General features: G+C 46.9%; 1 protein-coding gene across 1 annotated transcript in view; it reads left to right on the forward strand.

Annotated features, from left to right (window-relative positions):
* Positions 1-11,483: 11,483 nt before the first annotated feature.
* IRAK1 (interleukin 1 receptor associated kinase 1) overlaps positions 11,484-18,794 on the forward strand; it is an 82,258-nt gene continuing 74,947 nt past the window's right edge. The window contains exon 1 of the mRNA XM_063432687.1: positions 11,484-11,640. Within this exon, the coding sequence (XP_063288757.1) occupies positions 11,529-11,640 (112 nt within the window). The 5' untranslated portion in view covers positions 11,484-11,528. The remainder of the gene's footprint in view (positions 11,641-18,794) is intronic.

Below are 18,794 nucleotides of genomic sequence, written 5' to 3' on the forward strand. Positions count from 1 at the left end.
GAGCCCGGCGCTGGAATAAGGTAAGTTTTAACTCCGCGCCAAGGTAGGGGGATCCTTTAAGTTATTTACCTGTCAAAACATACTCTGAATTTTGGCCTACCCTGTATTTACCTGCAACCGTCGTGGTAAGTACACAAATATACCATTGAACAAAACATTTAACATATAACAAAAACATTTTTTTTTTTTTTTAAAGTGACAGAGCCAAAATTGGCATACGGAGTTCCAGGGTGGTGGCGTGTGGCTTTCTACATTTCATTAAATTTTTAAGGCTCAGCCACATATATTTAAATATTTTTTTTACATATATTTATTAACAAGGATAAGTCAATATAATATTAACAATCCTGGGTAGTGACAGCACCCCTTTCATTTCCTTTTTTAATGGAATGAAAACGATAAGGGGATTAGTAACCTCTGACTTTTCTATATTTCTTATTGTGTGAGTGGTAACATTGTGTCTTTATACACTGCCTGGCCAAAAGAAAAGTCGCCACCTGGATTTAACTAAGCAAATAGGTAAAAGCCTCCTATTGGATAGTTACTGCATGGGCGATTATCTTTCAGCTGGCAACAAGTTATTTAACCCCAACTGATGCAATGAATAGCTTCTCATTTCTTAAACAACCATGTCATTGGAGCGGTCTGGGTGCCAACTCCCACTACCCTTAACCCTGCAACTGTAAATATTGCAGTTTTCATAAACTGCAATATTTACCTTGCAGGGTTAACTCCTCCTCTAGTGTCTGTCTACTAGACAGCCACTAGAGGGCACTTCCTGGTTTAAAGCACAGATTTTCTCTGAAATCCCCATAGGAAAGCATAGGTCTCCCCCGCCGGATGACGTCGGCGGGGGAGGAGCGTGGGCGGACCCTGAAACAGCGCAGAAGGACATCGGCGCTGGATAAAGGTAAGCCACTGAAGGGGTTTTAACCCCTTCAGCAACCTGGGATGGGTGGTGGGAGGGAGAGGGGACTGGATTGGATGGATTGTTTTCCTGGCACTGGAGTGTCCCTTTAACAATTGTATCAATAAATTTGACAAGACAGCTTTAACTGTCTCCTCAATCTTAACCCCTTAAGGACCAAACTTCTGGAATAAATGGGAATCATGACATGTCACGCATGTCATGTGTCCTTAAGGGGTTATAGGGATTGTATAGTGTTGGGAATAGAAATCTGTAATAATAACACTACAGTGCTCTCTGGTCTCACCCACCCTCACATTAAGGGTTAAAAAACTCAAATTTTATTCACCCGATTCCAGTACCAATCTCCCTTGGCGCTTGGTCGGTGCTCCGCCTCCTCTGACATCATCAGAAGGGGGAACCTAACGCACATGAGCAGCAAGCGCATTAAGCCCTCCCCATAAGAAAACATTGACTCAGTGCTTTCCAGTGCTGATTTTACCGACACTGGATGTCTTCATGCAGAGGTAATATCCCTCTACTACAGGGTGTCTTAGCACTGCAGTGTAAACATCAACAAGAGGACATAGTCTTAAATTAGAGGGACAAAGGTTTAAAAATAATATCAGAAAGTATTACTTTACTGAGAGGGTAGTGGATGCATGGAATAGCCTTCCAGCTGAAGTGGTAGAGGTTAACACAGTAAAGGAGTTTAAGCATGCGTGGGATAGGCATAAGGCTATCCTAACTATAAGATAAGGCCAGGGACTAATGAAAGTATTTAGAAAATTGGGCAGACTAGATGGGCCGAATGGTTCTTATCTGCCGTCACATTCTATGTTTCTATGCTTTAACATTGCAGTTTCTTAAAACTGCAGTCTTTTGCATTCCAAGACTAAGTGGGCCAGGGACACTGTATCCATACCACTTCAATGAGATGACGTGGTCTGGGTGCCTATAGCGTATCTTTAAAAAAAAAAAAAATACTATATTGTTAGGAATACAAACATGTATTCCTAACGTTATCATTTTAACTACCACAGGTCCAGCTGCACCGGGAACTGCACGCTGTAGGGGCCCATCGGGTAGTTCATGCACTTAGCACCTGATGAATATTTCTGAACAGGGGTCCTGTCGGCCGCAGTGGCCCTTTAACAGCGTGATCGGGCCCCTGTAGTATTGGCAGCCAATGCTAGGAGGACGTGAGTGCAGGCCACTTCCTCCCAGCTTCATAGAAAGAGACCGAGTGGGTAGCGAAGAGAGGAGGAGGCAGACACCCATCAGCCAGCCCCACATTCCCATCAAACTCAGCCAGCAGCAGGACCCCAGGGAAGCCACTGTCCTGCAAATAAAAAGTATGTTATTATTATTATTAATATTATTGCCATTTATATAGCGCCAACAGATTCCGTAGCGCTTTACAATATTATGAGAGGGGGATTTAACTATAAACAGGACAATTACAAAAAAAAAATAAAAAAATTATGTGTGTGTATGTATGTTTGGGTGTGTCTGTGTGTCAGTGTGTGTGTGTCAGTGTGTATTTGTGTGTGATTGTCAATTTGTATATGTATCTGTATAAATATGTACATAGGTGTATATGTGCATTACATCCCAAGTATCAAACACCAGTTCTACATGCATGCACACCCTTGCAAATCAAACACAAATATTACAGACAAACACCTTTCTGCAGTCACACGCCAAAATTACACTTTTTTTTTTTAAATTCTTTATTTTGTCAGATTTTGAATTGTTTTCAGTGTCATTGGGGTAGGGGTACAGAAGAAAACAAGGGAATAAGGTTATAGTTACAAAGATCGCAGAGCTTATTTACCATGTGAATGACAATCATACATAAGATACAGGTTAGGTACGGTCTATCTTTGGTTACATTATCGGATGTTTGTTAGTACATTTGTACTCTGTATGTAACATTCGTTGCTGCTCTGGATCTAAGGGTTAGGGAGGGGTACAAAAATAGAAAATGAAGGGGATACGGATGCCCTATTTTTGTTTAAAATTCCTTATTTGTAGAATTTTGGTATTCAAGGGCAGGGGTACAGAACGAAAGAAAAAAAAGGGGGGAGGTTGTGGGGTCCAAGCGTTGTAACAGCAAGTGTCGGATCAGCATATATACATTACATGGTCATAATTTCGTTGCTGAATTAGCTTCTTTCCGAGTTGTTTTGGCCGTGTATGGCCCTTTCGGTCTTCCTGTCAGGATGGTCCTCGGGATAAGAAGTGGTTGTCTCGTGGGGTGGGTACCGCGTCTGTGTAGGTGTGGTAGTTGCGTCGTGAGTGGTCCTGTGATTGCAGGAGGGGTGCGGTTGGTGGGTACATCTGTCAGGGTGTGGGTGGGGTGTCCTCGTCTGGACTGTGTGGGGGGGTCGTCGGTCCGGTGGGGTCAGATCGTCGGTGGAGAGTAAGTGTTCGCTTGCAGGGTCCCACGGCCCCCCCGGGGAGGGGGTGGGGAGGGTGGGTGGGGGGTGGGTACACCTCGGTGTGTGTCTCAGGTAGCGTTGGTCGGCTTGTGATTAGGTGAGGGTCGTGGTTCGTGTTCTGCTGATGCTGATTTGTGGTATGTGGTGTGTGTTGTCTTACCAGGGTAAAGCTGTGTCGGCCATGAGCCAAGGGTCCCATGTTTTGTGGAACTGTTTGGTGTTTTCGTGGATTTGGGCGGTGAGCCTGTCCATGTCTATGTGATCTTGGATTTTCCTAAGTATTGTTTGTTGGTTGGGTGTTGTGGTTGTGGACCATACTTCGCCAATTGCTCTACGTGTGGCAAGGGCCACTCTTGCTATCAATTTGTTTTCGGCTCTTGTGAATGTGTCCATTGGTTTGGATAGGAGCATGGTCCATGGGTCTAGGGGGCATGGGTTATTCAGGACTCTGGTGAGGATTGCTCCTATGGAGTGCCAAAGGGGTTGGAGTTTTGGGCACGTCCACCAACAATGGAGGAAAGTGCCTGTTTCTCCACATTGCTTCCAACACTGGTTTGTGGGTAGTCTGTGCATGCATGCTAGCCTCTGGGGGGTGAGGTACCAGCGGAATAGCATTTTATAGGCCTGTTCTTTGAATGTTACACATATCGTTAGCGATGCGGTGGCTTCCCAAATTTCGGCCCAGTCTCCTGTGTCAGCTGGTGCGCCCAGGTCTGTCTCCCATGCCCTGATGTATGGGAGGTTGATATGGGTTGTGTGGGTCGCTATTGAAAGGAATATGTCAGAAATTTGTCCCTTTCTGGCCGGGGCTGTGGTGCAGTCTCGTTCGAACTTAGTGGGCTGGGATTTGCCTGCTTGTTGGATGCAGGGTGTTGCTGCCAGGCTGCGGAGTTGAATGAAGCGGAAGTAGTCAAACGTGGTGAGTGTGGTGGGTTCGGGTAGGTTCTCGTAGGTGATGGGCTGGTTGTTCGTGTATAGGTGGCTTAGTCTGGCAATTCCTCTCCTCTCGAATTGGGCGAAGTGTTGGGCTGTAAGTCCCGGGGGGAAGAGTTTATTCCTGAGAATCGGGGTCATTGGGGAGAGTTCCGAGGAGAGATCGTATTTCAGGTGTACTTTGTCCCAGAGGTCGAGTGAGTGTGTTATGGTGGGTGCGGTTGGGGGGGGCAGTGGTCGGTGCTGTCTGGGGGTCCACATGTATTGGGAAGGGTGGTCATGACCAAAGATTGAGTGTTCAATGTCCACCCATCTTTTCTCCATGGGCGGGAGATGCCACATTTGGATTTGGGATAAGTGGGCAGCGTATAGGTAATGCATAAAGTTGGGTAATCCAAGGCCACCTGAACGCTTAGGGAAGTATAGTGTTTCGCGCCTTACTCTGGGCCTTCGGTGGTTCCATATGAAATTGTTAACCGCTTTCTGTAAAGATTTTATGTCTGCTATGCGAACTGCTATGGGTAGTGTCTGGAAGATATACAGCAACCGTGGTAGGAGGTTCATTTTGATTGAGGCAACTCGGCCCAGCCACGAGATCCCTAGTGGGGCCCATGTCTGCAGGTCTGCGTGTGCCCGTTTAAGTATGGGTGTGTAGTTAGTTTGATACATGGTGGAGATGTCGGCGGTGAGCTTTATGCCTAGGTAGTCGATGGCCGTTGGGCGGATGCATAATGGGAATTGGTCCTTGATGTTGGTTAGTTCATGTGGGGGTATGTGTATCGGCATTAGATCGGATTTTGTGACGTTCAGTTTGTAGCCGGATATGCGAGAGTAGGAATGGATCAGTGTCATAAGGTGGTTGATGGAGGTGCTTGGGTTTGTGAGGGTGAGGAGGATGTCGTCCGCATAGGCGGATGCCTTGTAGGTCTGGTCTCTGATGGTGATTCCTCTAATGTCTGAGTCAGATCGTATTGCTTCCAGTAAGGGTTCTAGTGATAGGGCAAATAGTATAGGTGATAGTGGGCACCCCTGTCTCGTCCCGTTAGAGATGGTGAATGTGGGGGGGGGCAATGCTAGGGAGGAGGAGGGAACCCTGTGAGTGTGCGTAGGCTGCTTCTAGGAAGGCGATGAATTGTGTGGGGAATCCGAAGTGGGTTAGGGTCTGGTAGAGGAAGGGCCATAGGAGGCGGTCAAATGCCTTCTCGGCGTCTAGGGAGATTATTGCCGTGGGGGTGTGTTTGTGAGTGGTGTACCAAATGAGGTCTATGGCCCTTCTGGTATTGCCTGCCGCTTGTCTGTGGGGGATGAAGCCTACTTGGTCGGGATGGATTAGGGCTTGTAGTAGGGGGTTTATGCGGTTGGTCATGACTTTTGTAAGGATTTTAAGGTCTACATTTAGGAGGGATATGGGTCGGTAATGTCCTGGTTCGTCTAGTGTCTTGCCTGGTTTTGGGAGGAGGCAAATGTTTGCTGCTACCATGTCTGTCGGCAGCTTCTCGCCGCGCAGCATGGCATTGAATACCGGGCAGAGGTGTTTGAGCAGGAGGTGGCTAAAGGTTTTGTAATATATTGCCCCAAATCCGTCAGGGCCTGGGCTTTTATTGGGCTGGAATGCGCGGAGGGCTAGAGTCATCTCTTCCACTGTTACGTCGTCTGTTAGTGTCTGGCTAATCTCTGTGGTTAGCTTTGGGAGCTTAAGTGCGTTCAGGAATGTCTGTGTGAGGGTTGAGACGTCCTGCGTGGTGTCTCCTAGTGGTGCCGTGTAGTTGTAGAGTTGTTGGTAGTAAGATTGGAATATGGAGCCTATCTGGTCGGGTTGGGTGCACATGTTTCGGCCTGGGTCGCGTATGCTTGTGATTTTGTTGGCCTCAATGCGGCGTTTTAGGCGTCTTGCCAGCATGGTGTCAGCTTTATTGCTTTTTTCGTAGTATTTCTGTTTGAGCCACTGGAGGGCTTTCGCGGTGTCCTCCATGGTGAGGCGTTTTAGTAGGGTTCGGGCTTCGGTCAATTGATCTAGGGTGTTGCTGTCTCTGGTCCCTTTGTGTATGGCTTCGAGGCGGTGTATCTCCGCTATTGCGTCTGTGATCTGTTGTGTTCTACGTTTTTTCCGGGCTGAGGCTAAGCTTATGAGTTTGCCCCTGATGACCGCTTTGTGCGCTGTCCACAGGGTCGTGGGGGATGTTTCTACTGGGTTTGAGTTTAGTTCAAAGTAGTCTGATAGGTCTTTGGAGATGGTGTCTGTGATGGGGAGGTCATGTAGTAGTATGGGATTTAGTTTCCACGTCCATGGGCGTGTGATGTCTGCAATGCACAGTGTTAGGTTGATGTCGGCATGGTCTGACCATGATATCGTACCTATGCTCGTGGACTTTGTCTGGGAGAGGACGTTGGGGGAGATCAGAAAGTGGTCAATCCACGAGTATGAGTTATGGGGGTTAGAGTAGAAGGTGAAGTCTTTGGTGGAGGGGTGTTGGGCGCGCCAGATGTCTATGAGGTTTCGAGAGGAGAGGAACTGCTGGAACAGTGTGTCATTTCTGGCAGGTCGGTGTGGAGGTTGTGCGCGGTGTGTTCTGTCCAGGTGTGGGGAGTGTACTGCATTGCAGTCCCCGCCTATGATGAGGCGGGTGTTGGATAGTGTGGCTATGTGTGCGGAGAATGTATTCCAGAAGTCTGGGTCTGGTTGGGTAGGCGCGTATATAGAGCAAAAGGAGTAATGATTGGTGCCTATTCTCCCTGTTATTGTGAGGAAGTGGCCTGAGGGGTCAGGGTGTGCGGTTATATCTGTTAGGGGGCTTGTGCCTCTTAAGATAATGGCTACCCCTTTGGTTTTGGGCGTTGGGGAGTTGGCTAGGAAGCTAGTTTTGTATGTCCGGTTCGTGAGGGGGAAGTGTTTGAGTGCGGTGAAGTGGGTCTCCTGGACTAGGAGGATGTCTGCTTGTTGCCTCTGGGCCCATCTGAGTAGTGCGTGACGTTTTTTGGGGGAGTTGAGGCCCTTTGCGTTGATGGAAGTGCACTTGAGGTGGGTTGGCATGTTGCGTGGCTGTGTGTGCGGGGTGTCCCTTTGGGAGTGGGTGATTGGGTTGGTGTTGAGGTGGGGTAGGGGGGTATTTGGGGGTTACGGAGGGGCGTGGGTCCCTGCAACCCGGACCAGCCGGGTTCGAGTATGTGTGTGTGTGTGTTGCTGCTGGACTTACAGTTTAGGCTCCTACGTTCCGTAGGAGGTACAGTCAGGTTGTTCCCTGCGGAGGTGTGGTGGAGTTAGTAGGTGTGTCGTCCGCAGTGAAAGTCTCCGTGGGGCCTCTCTGAGCTCTCCTGCCCGTCTGGTCTGTCGTTTGTCCATCTGGGTTGTCCCCCTCCTCCCCCTTAGTGGGAACAAAACATTTCAAATGTTAAAGGTATTATACATGGAATGGTAGATTAAAACGTGTTGTACACTGGAACCTATATACGAGTATAAGAGAAAGAGAACAGGAAAAGAACATATTAACGTTATATGTGATACATTTAGTTTGACAATTCCAGACATTCCCTGCCTTCCCTCCCGCCTCCCCACCGGATCCCTCAGCATGGTTCACCTGTGTTATCGTTGCTGTCGTCTACTAAGGTGTCGGTGCTATGAGTCCTTGGAGTGGGCGTCCCGTCCGTGGTCCTCGGACTGTCATTAGGGGGTGCGAGGTTTTTAGAGATTGCCTAAGGTCCCCTCCTCATGTCTGTTGGGTTCGGTCTCTCGTGAGGGGGTCTGTGGGCAGCTGTTTGGTGGTGATGTGGGCCTATGGGGGTGTTTAGTAGGGAGAATGGAGAGCTGGCATCTATGCTCGGGGGTCCATGGGTCGTGGTATGTGTGGTGTCCCTAGGGTCGGGGTGGGTCGTTCCCTAACCCTGCGTCCTAGTCATGGTGGCGTTTCTGATTTGGGAGGGCCCATCCTGGGTTTGGGGCCTCCCTAGTGGTGAATGCGAGGCCGTGGTTTCGGTCCGTGTCAGTCCAATGTGTTATCCCCCTTTTTCCCTCTACCCTTTCTCCCACCCGTGCATAGATATAAGCATTTTATGAGTGTTGGGTGGGCTAAGTAAGGCAATGTCCCGGTTCTATGGAGCTGGTGGAGAAAGTTCGTGGGCCCTGGCGGGTGTGCGGTCCCCGGGTTTAGTTTTCTTGTCCGCCGGGGCATGGTAGCTGGTGGTCTAGCAGCAGGTGGTCCTGTCGATGGTTAGTGTCCCTTGGGTGGTTGTCTGTGGAGGAGGGATGTAGGCAGAGGGGCGTTGGGGATAAGTCTTTATGTGCCGGTGATGAGTTAGTAGCCGGTGTGTTGTGTGCCAGTCTGATTGTTCATCTCGTGTCCATATCTTTAGGGTCTTTGTTCGGGGTGATGCGTTGTCATGCTGCTTTGGGGATGGCAAGTGGAGTCTATTTAGGAGTGTGAGGGGTGGTTGCAGGTGGGATTGTTCCCGGTTGGTCGGCTAGGCGGCCGGGTGGAAGGCAGGTGTCTGAGCCCAGGATTAATGCTGGGACTGGTCTCTTCTGGAGGGTCTGCGACCCCTCTGTTGGGATTGCCAGTTTCTTCCTGCAGTGGTTGGTAGTTCTCTACGTTCTCGTTGTCTGTCTGGATCCGGTTCTAAGCGAGGTAGGCCTAGTTGGGCCGCAAAGTCTGCAGCGTCCGCTGTGTCGTGGAGAGTGTAGGTCCTGTCTCCTTTAAGGACCATTAGCATAAAGGGGTGCCCCCAAGCGTACCTGAGGTTCTGTCTCGTGAGAGCTTGAGTTAGGGGTCTGAGGGTCTTCCTTTTGAAAAGCGTGCTAGGGGCCAGGTCTTGGAATAATTGAACCTGGTGTCCGTCTACGTGGACTGGGGAGTCACGTGCGGCCCTCATCAGTGCTTCTTTCACGTGGAAATAATGGAGGCGGACAATGACATCTCTAGGCTGTGTGTTCGATGGAGGCTGGGTTCTGAGAGCTCTGTGCGCTCTGTCGATGATGAGTTCAGCTGGGGGGGCCTCGGGGAGCATTCCGCTGAATGTTTCTCTGAGGGTGGTGTTTAGGGTGTCAGGGGCAATGGATTCGGGGAGCCCCCTGATCCTGACATTATTTCTGCGCGACCTATTGTTTAGGTCCTCTTGCGCGCTCTCAAGGGCTTGTACCTGTGCTTGGAGGTCTTGTATAGCTGTGTCATGTCTGCTAGTCGTTGTGGAGATGTCCTCCATTTTGTCTTCGACTGCTAGAGTGCGTCTGGTCAGGTCTTCCAGGCCTTCTTTAATGGGAGCCATGTGTCTGGCTAATTCTGCAGCCATGTTGGCGTTAATGTCCCTTAGAAGTCCCTTCAGGTCCCCTTTGGTAATTGTAATTTCCCGCCGGTCCTCTGCGCCTGTGCGGCCTTTGTCGGCGCGGTTGCGGAATATCGGCGCTACCATCGGGTCGGTTCTCGTTTTCCTACCCATTCTGGGGTTGGAACGTGCTTTGGGGGAGTAAAGGGGTAAGCCTCGGTGGTTTTCGGGCGGTTGAGCGTGCTTAAGATAGCTGATTTAGGGCCCTGAGGTACGGAGCTCTTTCAGTGTGCGCCCATCCGTACCGGAAGTCAGGCGCCGCCGCCAAAATTACACTTAAACCCACTGCTTCATTCAAACATAAACAATACACACAAATCTACACCCACATTTAAAAGCCGACACTACATACAAACACGCCAATGCATTTAAACACGAACAAACACACCCCTGTATTAAAATGCCAAAATTATACACGAACACAGTGGCAATGGTATATACAAATGCACCCCTATATTAACACACATACTCTATTAAAAAACATGGTAACATGTATGTGCACAAATACTACCTTGCAAGGATGAGCAAATGGTAGATCCCCAGCTGGCATGGCGTTGTACGAGTTGTACGATAGATGGGGATCTACCTTTTTTACCACCTTATTTCTGGTGGTTCGGGCCATTGATAAATGTGTGTGTGTATGCACAATACAAGTACATTAGGAATATATATATATATATATATATATACCAATATTACATATTTAGAAATCATATTTATTTACACTGTTTTCATACGTGTAACTTCATTATTGGGTAAAAATTGTCCCACTGCAATTTTCGTTTTTGTTTACATTAAATATTAATAACATGTGCTAGCTATGCATACTGAAATAAATAAAAAAATACATTAAAACATTATTTTCCAGGACACCCAAAATTCTCAGATTCTGGTGAGTTCATTTTTTTTTTTTTTTTTAACATTGCTTCGTAGTAAATAGGTTAAATTTACACACCAAGCACCATAACCACTTCAGCAGACTGTAGTAACCAACTAAGGGTAAACTAAAGAGAGATGCCCTTAAACTCACAAGATCAGCTGACACTCTCAAGTAATGTGCTAGCCCTCCGCTGCACGGCTTAGCTCAGGAGAGCTAACTAACTCCAGCTGAAGACGTTCGAGGTTTTGTGACGAATAGTGGCTGCAGGTAGTGGACCCCATGTTATGATATTAAAACACTCTAAAACGGTTTGACTCCTTGCAACGGTGGGAGGGGGGAGGACACTCCTGGCACCATAACCACTACAGCGAGCTATAATGGTTATTTGGTGCCTGAAGTATTTAGTTAAGAAGTGTACAGTTATAACATGTTCTGACTTTTAGGGCAAAGATGTAAAAATGAAAAAGAAAAAATTAATTAAATCCAATATTTCACAGATAATGAATAATATAATGAATCCTAATAGTGCCCCACACCCTAATTTTTCTATGGCCAGTTCCCATTGTGTTTTATTAAATGAAAGCCAGCAATATATTTTACATCACAAACTGCTAGAAAGAGACATAAGGATTGTTTGATTTATTTATTTTTTCATTTTTTTTGCTTTTCACTCTATATTGTGTAATAACTATTAAGACAATTATACTGATTAAACATGAGAACACAAGTAACTCCCGAAGTCGAATTGAAAGAGAGGAAATATCCCTCAGAGGTCACAGATCAGGTTACATTTTGACATTTTTTGGCAAGGGCCTGGTATGCAGTTTCCTGTCGTTGCCCCACTCAATATGGCCGCCTGGTCCGGTCACTGACGTCACTGGCGGGGTGATGTACATGGCTCTCTAGAAAGGGAAGTGATTCATTTTTTTAATGTAGTTATTCATTACCCCGTCTATAGCCATGTGACAGCGCCGGCTCTGCCCCTTGTGTCTGGGTGTACTGTGTCCGGAGCCTTCAGCCATTGCCATCCCTGGTGGCTGTCTGCCTCGCCATGTCTGGGGGCTCCCTGGAGGAGCTCTTCCTGTACAAAGTGCCCTCTTTCACCATGTGCAGATTCTGGGACGTCATGGACTCCCTGGATGACTCCGTCTGGAAGAGATTTGGTGAGTTCCCACAAATCACAGCGATTCCTTTCCCCCTGCAGCTGTCACCTGGGGGCAAGCACTGATCATAGTGGCCCCTAGGGTGTGAGAATAGGGGTCCTGTGGACATTGGCTCAGTGACAAGATCCAGGCTCCTGGCTCCAGAGGGTGCTGGCCATGGGTGATACCAGAGGGTGCTGGCCATGGGTGATCCCAGAGAGTGCTGGCCATGGTTGATCCCAGAGGGTGCTGGCCATGGGTGATACCAGAGGGTGCTGGCCATGGGTGATCCCAGAGGGTGCTGGCCATGGGTGATCCCAGAGAGTGCTGGCCATGGTTGATCCCAGAGAGTGCTGGCCATGGTTGATCCCAGAGAGTGCTGGCCATGGTTGATCCCAGAGGGTGCTGACCATGGGTGATCCCAGAGGGTGCTGACCATGGGTGATCCCAGAGGGTGCTGGCCATGGGTGATGCCAGAAGTGATACCAGAGAGTGCTGGCCAGAAGTGATACCAGAGAGTGCTGGCCAGAAGTGATACCAGAGAGTGCTGGCCAGAAGTGATACCAGAGAGTGCTGGCCAGAAGTGATACCAGAGAGTGCTGGCCAGAAGTGATACCAGAGAGTGCTGGCCAGAAGTGATACCAGAGAGTGCTGGCCAGAAGTGATACCAGAGAGTGCTGGCCAGAAGTGATACCAGAGAGTGCTGGCCAGAAGTGATACCAGAGAGTGCTGGCCAGAAGTGATACCAGAGAGTGCTGGCCAGGGGTGATACCAGAGAGTGCTGGCCAGGGGTGATACCAGAGAGTGCTGGCCAGGGGTGATACCAGAGAGTGCTGGCCAGGGGTGATACCAGAGAGTGCTGGCCAGGGGTGATACCAGAGAGTGCTGGCCAGGGGTGATACCAGAGAGTGCTGGCCAGGGGTGATACCAGAGAGTGCTGGCCAGGGGTGATACCAGAGAGTGCTGGCCAGGGGTGATACCAGAGAGTGCTGGTCATGAGTGACCGAGGGGCTGCTGGTCATGGGTGATGTTAATGGTTATGGCTATAAGAAAGGGCAGTAGTTACTATTCTCTGGTGATCTTTAGTTTTGAGACTGTGAAAGTTTTACTAGAGGGACTTTCAGGGATTAACAGATTTAGGGAAGGGATTTTTAGACTGTCATTCATCAAAATGTGGTCCAGGAGATCTAGGAATTTGAGACTGATGCTGATCAGGTCATAGAGAAAAGAAATGCTTTGTTTTTGAGGTCTTTCTGGTGACAGGTAGTGGTGGGGATTAGGAGATGTTATTTGATGTATATAAGATTATTCACTGTGTGTATTCAAAGTGTATTTAAAATATAAGGCCAATGTAGCTGAACTGGAATAACTGTCTAAGCTAACTGCTATTAGTGCAACTACTTTGGTCTTAAATTTGAATTCCACTTTGAACGATCACATTAGGTAAAAACCCTGATCGTGAAGAATCTGGAGTTGTAAATGAATGATGTGAGGCCCTTATTGCTCATATAGTGGTGGGACACTGCATTCAGCGATTGCTCACTTATATGGTAGGTTATGATGGTGATGTGGTTTGTAGGGACATATTGGGAAGAAAATCAGAAAGCGGTCACTTTGTTACCATTGATGATTGATTAATGTTCTATTGGAATTTTGAGTATGAAGTCAAAGGTCTTGATGTGAAATATCAGAAAGCTTTTAGTATGAAACTATTGCAATATTCATATTAACCACTTAATGATCAAACTTCTGGAATAAAAGGGAATCATGACATGTCACACATGTCATGTGTCCTTAAGGGGTTAAACTAGCCAAGTAATGACCGACCGGCTGGATGGGCAAACCTTTCCAAATCTGATATTTTTGATCTGAATTTTGCCACCCTGTTTTCACTAAACTCTAAATCACTATTTAACGAATGGTATAATACAATATATTTGAGCTCCTTTAAATCAATATGGTGTTTATGTATAATTAGGAACATGTTGTAGGCAACTTAGTGAGGCTCAAGCATTCAAATGTGAAATTCACTTTGAACTACAGAAATTTCCATGTCTCTTTCTCTTTTCCTTCAATTAAAGTTTCTGAGTATTTCTCGTAATGTGAGTTCAAACAGTTTACAGATTAACCAAAGGAGCAAACGGGCGGTGAAAACAATGTAACATTCTTTCTTTATGACGAATAACGAAATCCCTTAATTATAACATTACCAGGTCTCTTTTAAGAGGGAATGGTCTCATCTCTTCTCTGGGAAGTGCACTATCTGTATTGATCATTTTCATTATTATTATTATTATTGCCATTTATATAGCGCCAACAGATTCCGTAGCGCTTTACAATATTATGAGAGGGGATTTAACTATAAATAGGACAGTTACAAATAAACTTACAGGAACAGTAGGTTGAAGAGGACCCTGCTCAATCGAGCTTACATTCTATAGGAGGTGGGGTGTAAAACACATTAGGACAGGAATTTGCGATCAAATAAGGTGGGCTGCCCTTTAGGTATGTGAGGTAGGGGTTAGTCTTGGAGGCCATAAGCTTTCCTAAAGAGATGGGTTTTAAGGCACTTCTTAAAAGATGCAAGACATGGGGAGAGTCTGATGGCGGTAGGCAGGCTATTCCATAGGAAGGGAGCCGCCCGCGAGAAGTCCTGCAAGCGTGAGTTGGCCGTACGGGTGCGGACAACGGACAGGAGGTGGTCACGGGCAGAGCGGAGAGACCGAGAAGGGACATACCTATGGATCTGTGAGGAGATATAAGAGGAGCTAGAGCTGTTCAGTGCTTTATAGGTGTGAGTTAGTACCTTGAATTGACTCCTATAGCATACAGGAAGCCAATGTAAGGACTGGCAGAGGGGTGAGGTGTGAGAGGAACGACTAGAGAGGAAAATCAGTCTAGCAGCAGCATTCATTACGGACTGTAGGGGTGCAGTATGGCTTTTGGGAAGACCAATCAGGAGAGGGTTACAATAATCCATGCGGGAAATTACTAGAGCATGGACAAGCTCCTTGGTAGTATCTGGTGCAAGAAAGGGGCGGATGCGGGCTATGTTTTTAAGATGGAATCTACAGGATTTGGCAACATGCTGGATGTGAGACTCAAAGGTGAGACCAGAGTCAAGTATGACGCCAAGACAGCGCGCTTGCAAGGATGCACTGATGTTGGTATCACAAACTTGAAGGGAGAGTGAAAGAGGAGGATCCGTATTAGGAGGAGGAAAGACAAGGAGCTCAGTTTTTGAAAGATTGAGTTTCAGAAAGCGGGAGGACATCCAGTCAGAGATGGAAGAAAGGCAAGCAGTGACACGTTGCAGGACGGCAGGAGAGGTCTGGGGAGGAGAGATATAGCTGGGTGTCATCAGCGTACAGGTGGTAGTGGAATCCAAAAGAGGTAATAAGTTGCCAAGAGAGGCAGTATAAAGAGAAAATAGAAGGGGACCAAGGACAGAGCCTTGGGGGACTCCAACCGAGACAGGACGAGGGGAGGAGGTATCATTAGAAAAAAAGACACTGAATGAGCATTGGGAGAGATAAGAGGAAAACCACGAGAGGACAGAGTCACAGAGACCAAGCGATTGAAGAGTTTGAAGAAGGAGAGCATGATCAACGGTGTCAAAGGCCGCTGAGAGGTCAAGAAGAATTAGTATGGAGTAGTGGCCTTTGAATTTAGCTACGATTAGGTCGTTAGTAACTTTGATAAGGGCAGTCTTTGTAGAGTGGAGAGGGCGGAAGCCAGATTGAAGGGGGTCAAGGAGAGAGTTGGAATTGAGGAAATGAGACACACGGGTAAAGACGAGTCTTTCCAGAAGCTTTGAGGAAAAAGGGAGCAGGGATATGGGACGGTAGTTAGAGGGGGTGGATGGGTCGAGGGATGGTTATTTTAGTATAGGTACTACAGTGGCGTGTTTAAGGTCAGCAGGGACGATGCCAGAATAGAGAGAGCAGTTGAAGATGTGTGTTAAAGAAGGCACAAGACAAGTGGAGAGAGATCTGATAAGGTGAGATGGGACAGGATCGAGTGGGCAAGTGGTGGGGCGAGAGGAGCAAAGAAGAGCAGCCACCTCTTGGTCAGTAGCTGGGGAGAATGTCTGTCTGAAGGGTAGGAAAGGCATGATCTATGTGTGGTTGAGAAACAGAAAGGCAAGGAGGGGAGAATTCTTTCCTTAGCTGTTCAATCTTGTCAGTGAAGTAACATGCAAAATTATCAGCAGTAAGGTTAGTTTGGGGGGTGGCCACAGCAGGGCGAAGAAGAGAATTAAAGGTGTCAAAGAGACGCCTGGGGTTGCGGGAACATGAACTAATGAGAGAGGAAAAATAGGACTGTTTGGCAAGGGCAAGGGCTGCACTGTATGAACACAATGTGAATCTATAATGGAGAAAGTCTGATTGGGTGCGAGACTTCCTCCAGGAACATTCAGCACAACGGGAGCATCTTTGCAGGTAGCGTGTTGATTTAGAATGCCATGGTTGGGGGCGGGTCCTCCTCGAGGTGCTTGTTTGGAGTGGCGCTGCAGCGTTCAAGCCAGATGTAAGAGTAGAGTTATATGTGGAGATGGCCAGTGAAGGACAGGAGAGGGAAGGGATGGACAGCAGTCGTGAATCAATGTCAGCTGACAACTGCTGGAGATCAAGGGAATTAAGGTCCCTCCTGAGTTGAGGGGGGTTAGGCTGAGGTTGTTGGGTGAGGGGGTACGCGAGAGCAAATGATAAGAGGTGGTGATCAGAGAGTGGATATGGAGTGTTGCAGATATTAGATACTGTACATGCATAAGTGAAGATTAGGTCAAGGGTAGTGCCAGCTACATGGGTGGGAGAGTTTGCCCACTGCGGTAGCCCGAGGGAGGAAGTAATTGAAAGTAGTTTAGTGGCTGCAGAGGTCCAAGGTGGGTTTATAGGAATATTGAAGTCCCTGAGAATTAGGGATGGAATGTTAGAAGAGAGGAAATAGGGTAGCCAGGCAGCAAAGTGGTCAAGGAAGAGAAGAGGGGAACCAGGGGGACGGTAAATAACAGCAATGTTAGCAGAGAAGGGTTTGAAAAGGCGAATTGAATGTATTTCAAATGACGGGAAAGAGAGGGAAGGGGGGGTGGGAAGAGGTTTAAAGGAGCAGTGAGGGCAGAGGGAAAACCCAACACCACCACCTTTACATTCAGAGTTTCTTGGGTTGTGGGTAAGTTGGAGACCACCGAAGGACAAAGATGCAGGGGTGGCAGTGTCAGAGGGGGAGAGCCAGGTTTCTGTTAAGGCTAGTAAATCTATTGAACGAGAGATGAAGAAGTCATGGACAGCAGTGGATTTAGTTATATTGCAAACAGAGCGTGCGTTCCAGAGGGCAGTATTGAAGGAGGATTTAGAGGAACATGAGATGGGTATGAGATTAGTGTGGATCCTTGGGTTAGTACGTGGTGAGTTTGTTGAGAGGGGACCGGGGTTTGGAGAGACATCACCAGCTGCTAGGAGCAGAAGGATAGAAAGGAAGTGAAGGTGGGAGTAGGATTTGAAAGTTTTGTAGGAGGGTATGTATGTAGAGGATTTGGGAGGAGTTGGTGGAGATAGGCTGGAAAGGTATGTGTAGAGTGCATGGGGTGAATAGAGAGGGGAGGGGAGTAAGGTGGAAGTAATGATGATGGTTTTGCCAGGGACAGGTGAGCGAAAGGATAGGGATATTTTAGTAATGAGAGAAGTTAGTGTTAAAGTGAAAAATAGAAGGGAGAACATTAGAGAAAATGTGTATTATATAGATATGTAGATCATGTATACAAACACACACAAATATTAATGAGTGTTTAAACTATTGTAAGGATGCAGGATTCATGTGATAATCTGTTTTGTTTTTGATTAAATTTGTATTTAAAAAAAATTAGCAAATCAAATTTAAATCCAGATCAGTCGAGGCACAGTGATTGCATACATTACAAGTTAAAGGAACACTATAGTCACCAAATTACTTTAGCTAAATAAATCAGTTTTAGTGTATAGATCATTCCCCTGCAATTTCACTGCTCAATTCACTGTCATTTAGGAGTTACATCACTTTGTTTCTGTTTATGCAGCCCTAGCCACACCTTCCCTGGCTATGATTGACAGAGCCTGCATAAAAAAAACTGGTTTCACTTTCAAACAGATGTAATTTACCTTAAATAATTGTATCTCAATCTCTAAATTGAACTTTAATCACATACAGCAGGCTCTTGCAGGGTCTAGCAAGCTATTAACGTAGCAGGGGATAAGACAATCTTAATTAAACAGAACTTGCAATAAAGAAAGCCTAAATAGGGCTCTCTTTACAGGAAGTGTTTATGGAAGGCTGTGCAAGTCACATGCAGGGAGGTGTGACTAGGGTTCATAAACAAAGGGATTTAACTCCTAAATGGCAGATGATTGAGCAATGAGGCTGCAGGGGCATGTTCTTTACACCAAAACTGCTTCATTAAGCTAAAGTTGTTCAGGTGACTACTGTTTCCCTTTTAAGAGAAGTAAAAATATTTTTATAAAATGTATCTTATTTGTATGTTTTTTTTTTTTTTTTTCTTCACTGACAGTCAGAGGCCAGTACAGAGCTTGTAATAAAGATTGATGGGGTGTTAAGAGGGAGGCACAAAGTTACAGGATTAAAAAAAGTTTATTTCTACATTTAAAGGGACACTATAGTCACCAGAACAACCTATAGCTTAACGTAGTTGTTCTGGTATCTATAGCCTGTCCCTGAAGGCTTTTTTGCTATAAAGACTGTCTTTTCAGTTAAAAGGTAGTGTTTACATTGCACTGTAGGGACACATCCAGTGGTCACTACTCAGATGGCTTCTGGAGGTGCTTTCTGGGGCAGTGCTGCACAGTGTGCAACACTTAAATTCAGTGTCTCCACGCTTTGCATGGAGAAGCTGAACTTTCCCCATAGTGATGCATTGATTCAATGCATCTCTATAAGGAGATGTTGATTGGCCAAGCCAGCCTTTAGCCCTGCCCTGCCTCCTTGACGATCTCGCATTAGATTGGCGGAGATCACCAATTCTGATGATGTCAGCCAAGGAAGCGGATTGAGAGTGTGACCAGCGCTGGCGGACTCGTGCGGCACTGGAAGTTATGTGATTTATTTTTTTTTCCCTTTAAGGGGGGAGAAGGGAGCAAGCCACCAAAATTGTGGTTTTAGCACTATAGGGTCAGGATATATGT

Source organism: Pelobates fuscus, chromosome 9 (genome assembly GCF_036172605.1).
Source record: "Pelobates fuscus isolate aPelFus1 chromosome 9, aPelFus1.pri, whole genome shotgun sequence".
Lineage (NCBI taxonomy): Eukaryota > Metazoa > Chordata > Amphibia > Anura > Pelobatidae > Pelobates > Pelobates fuscus.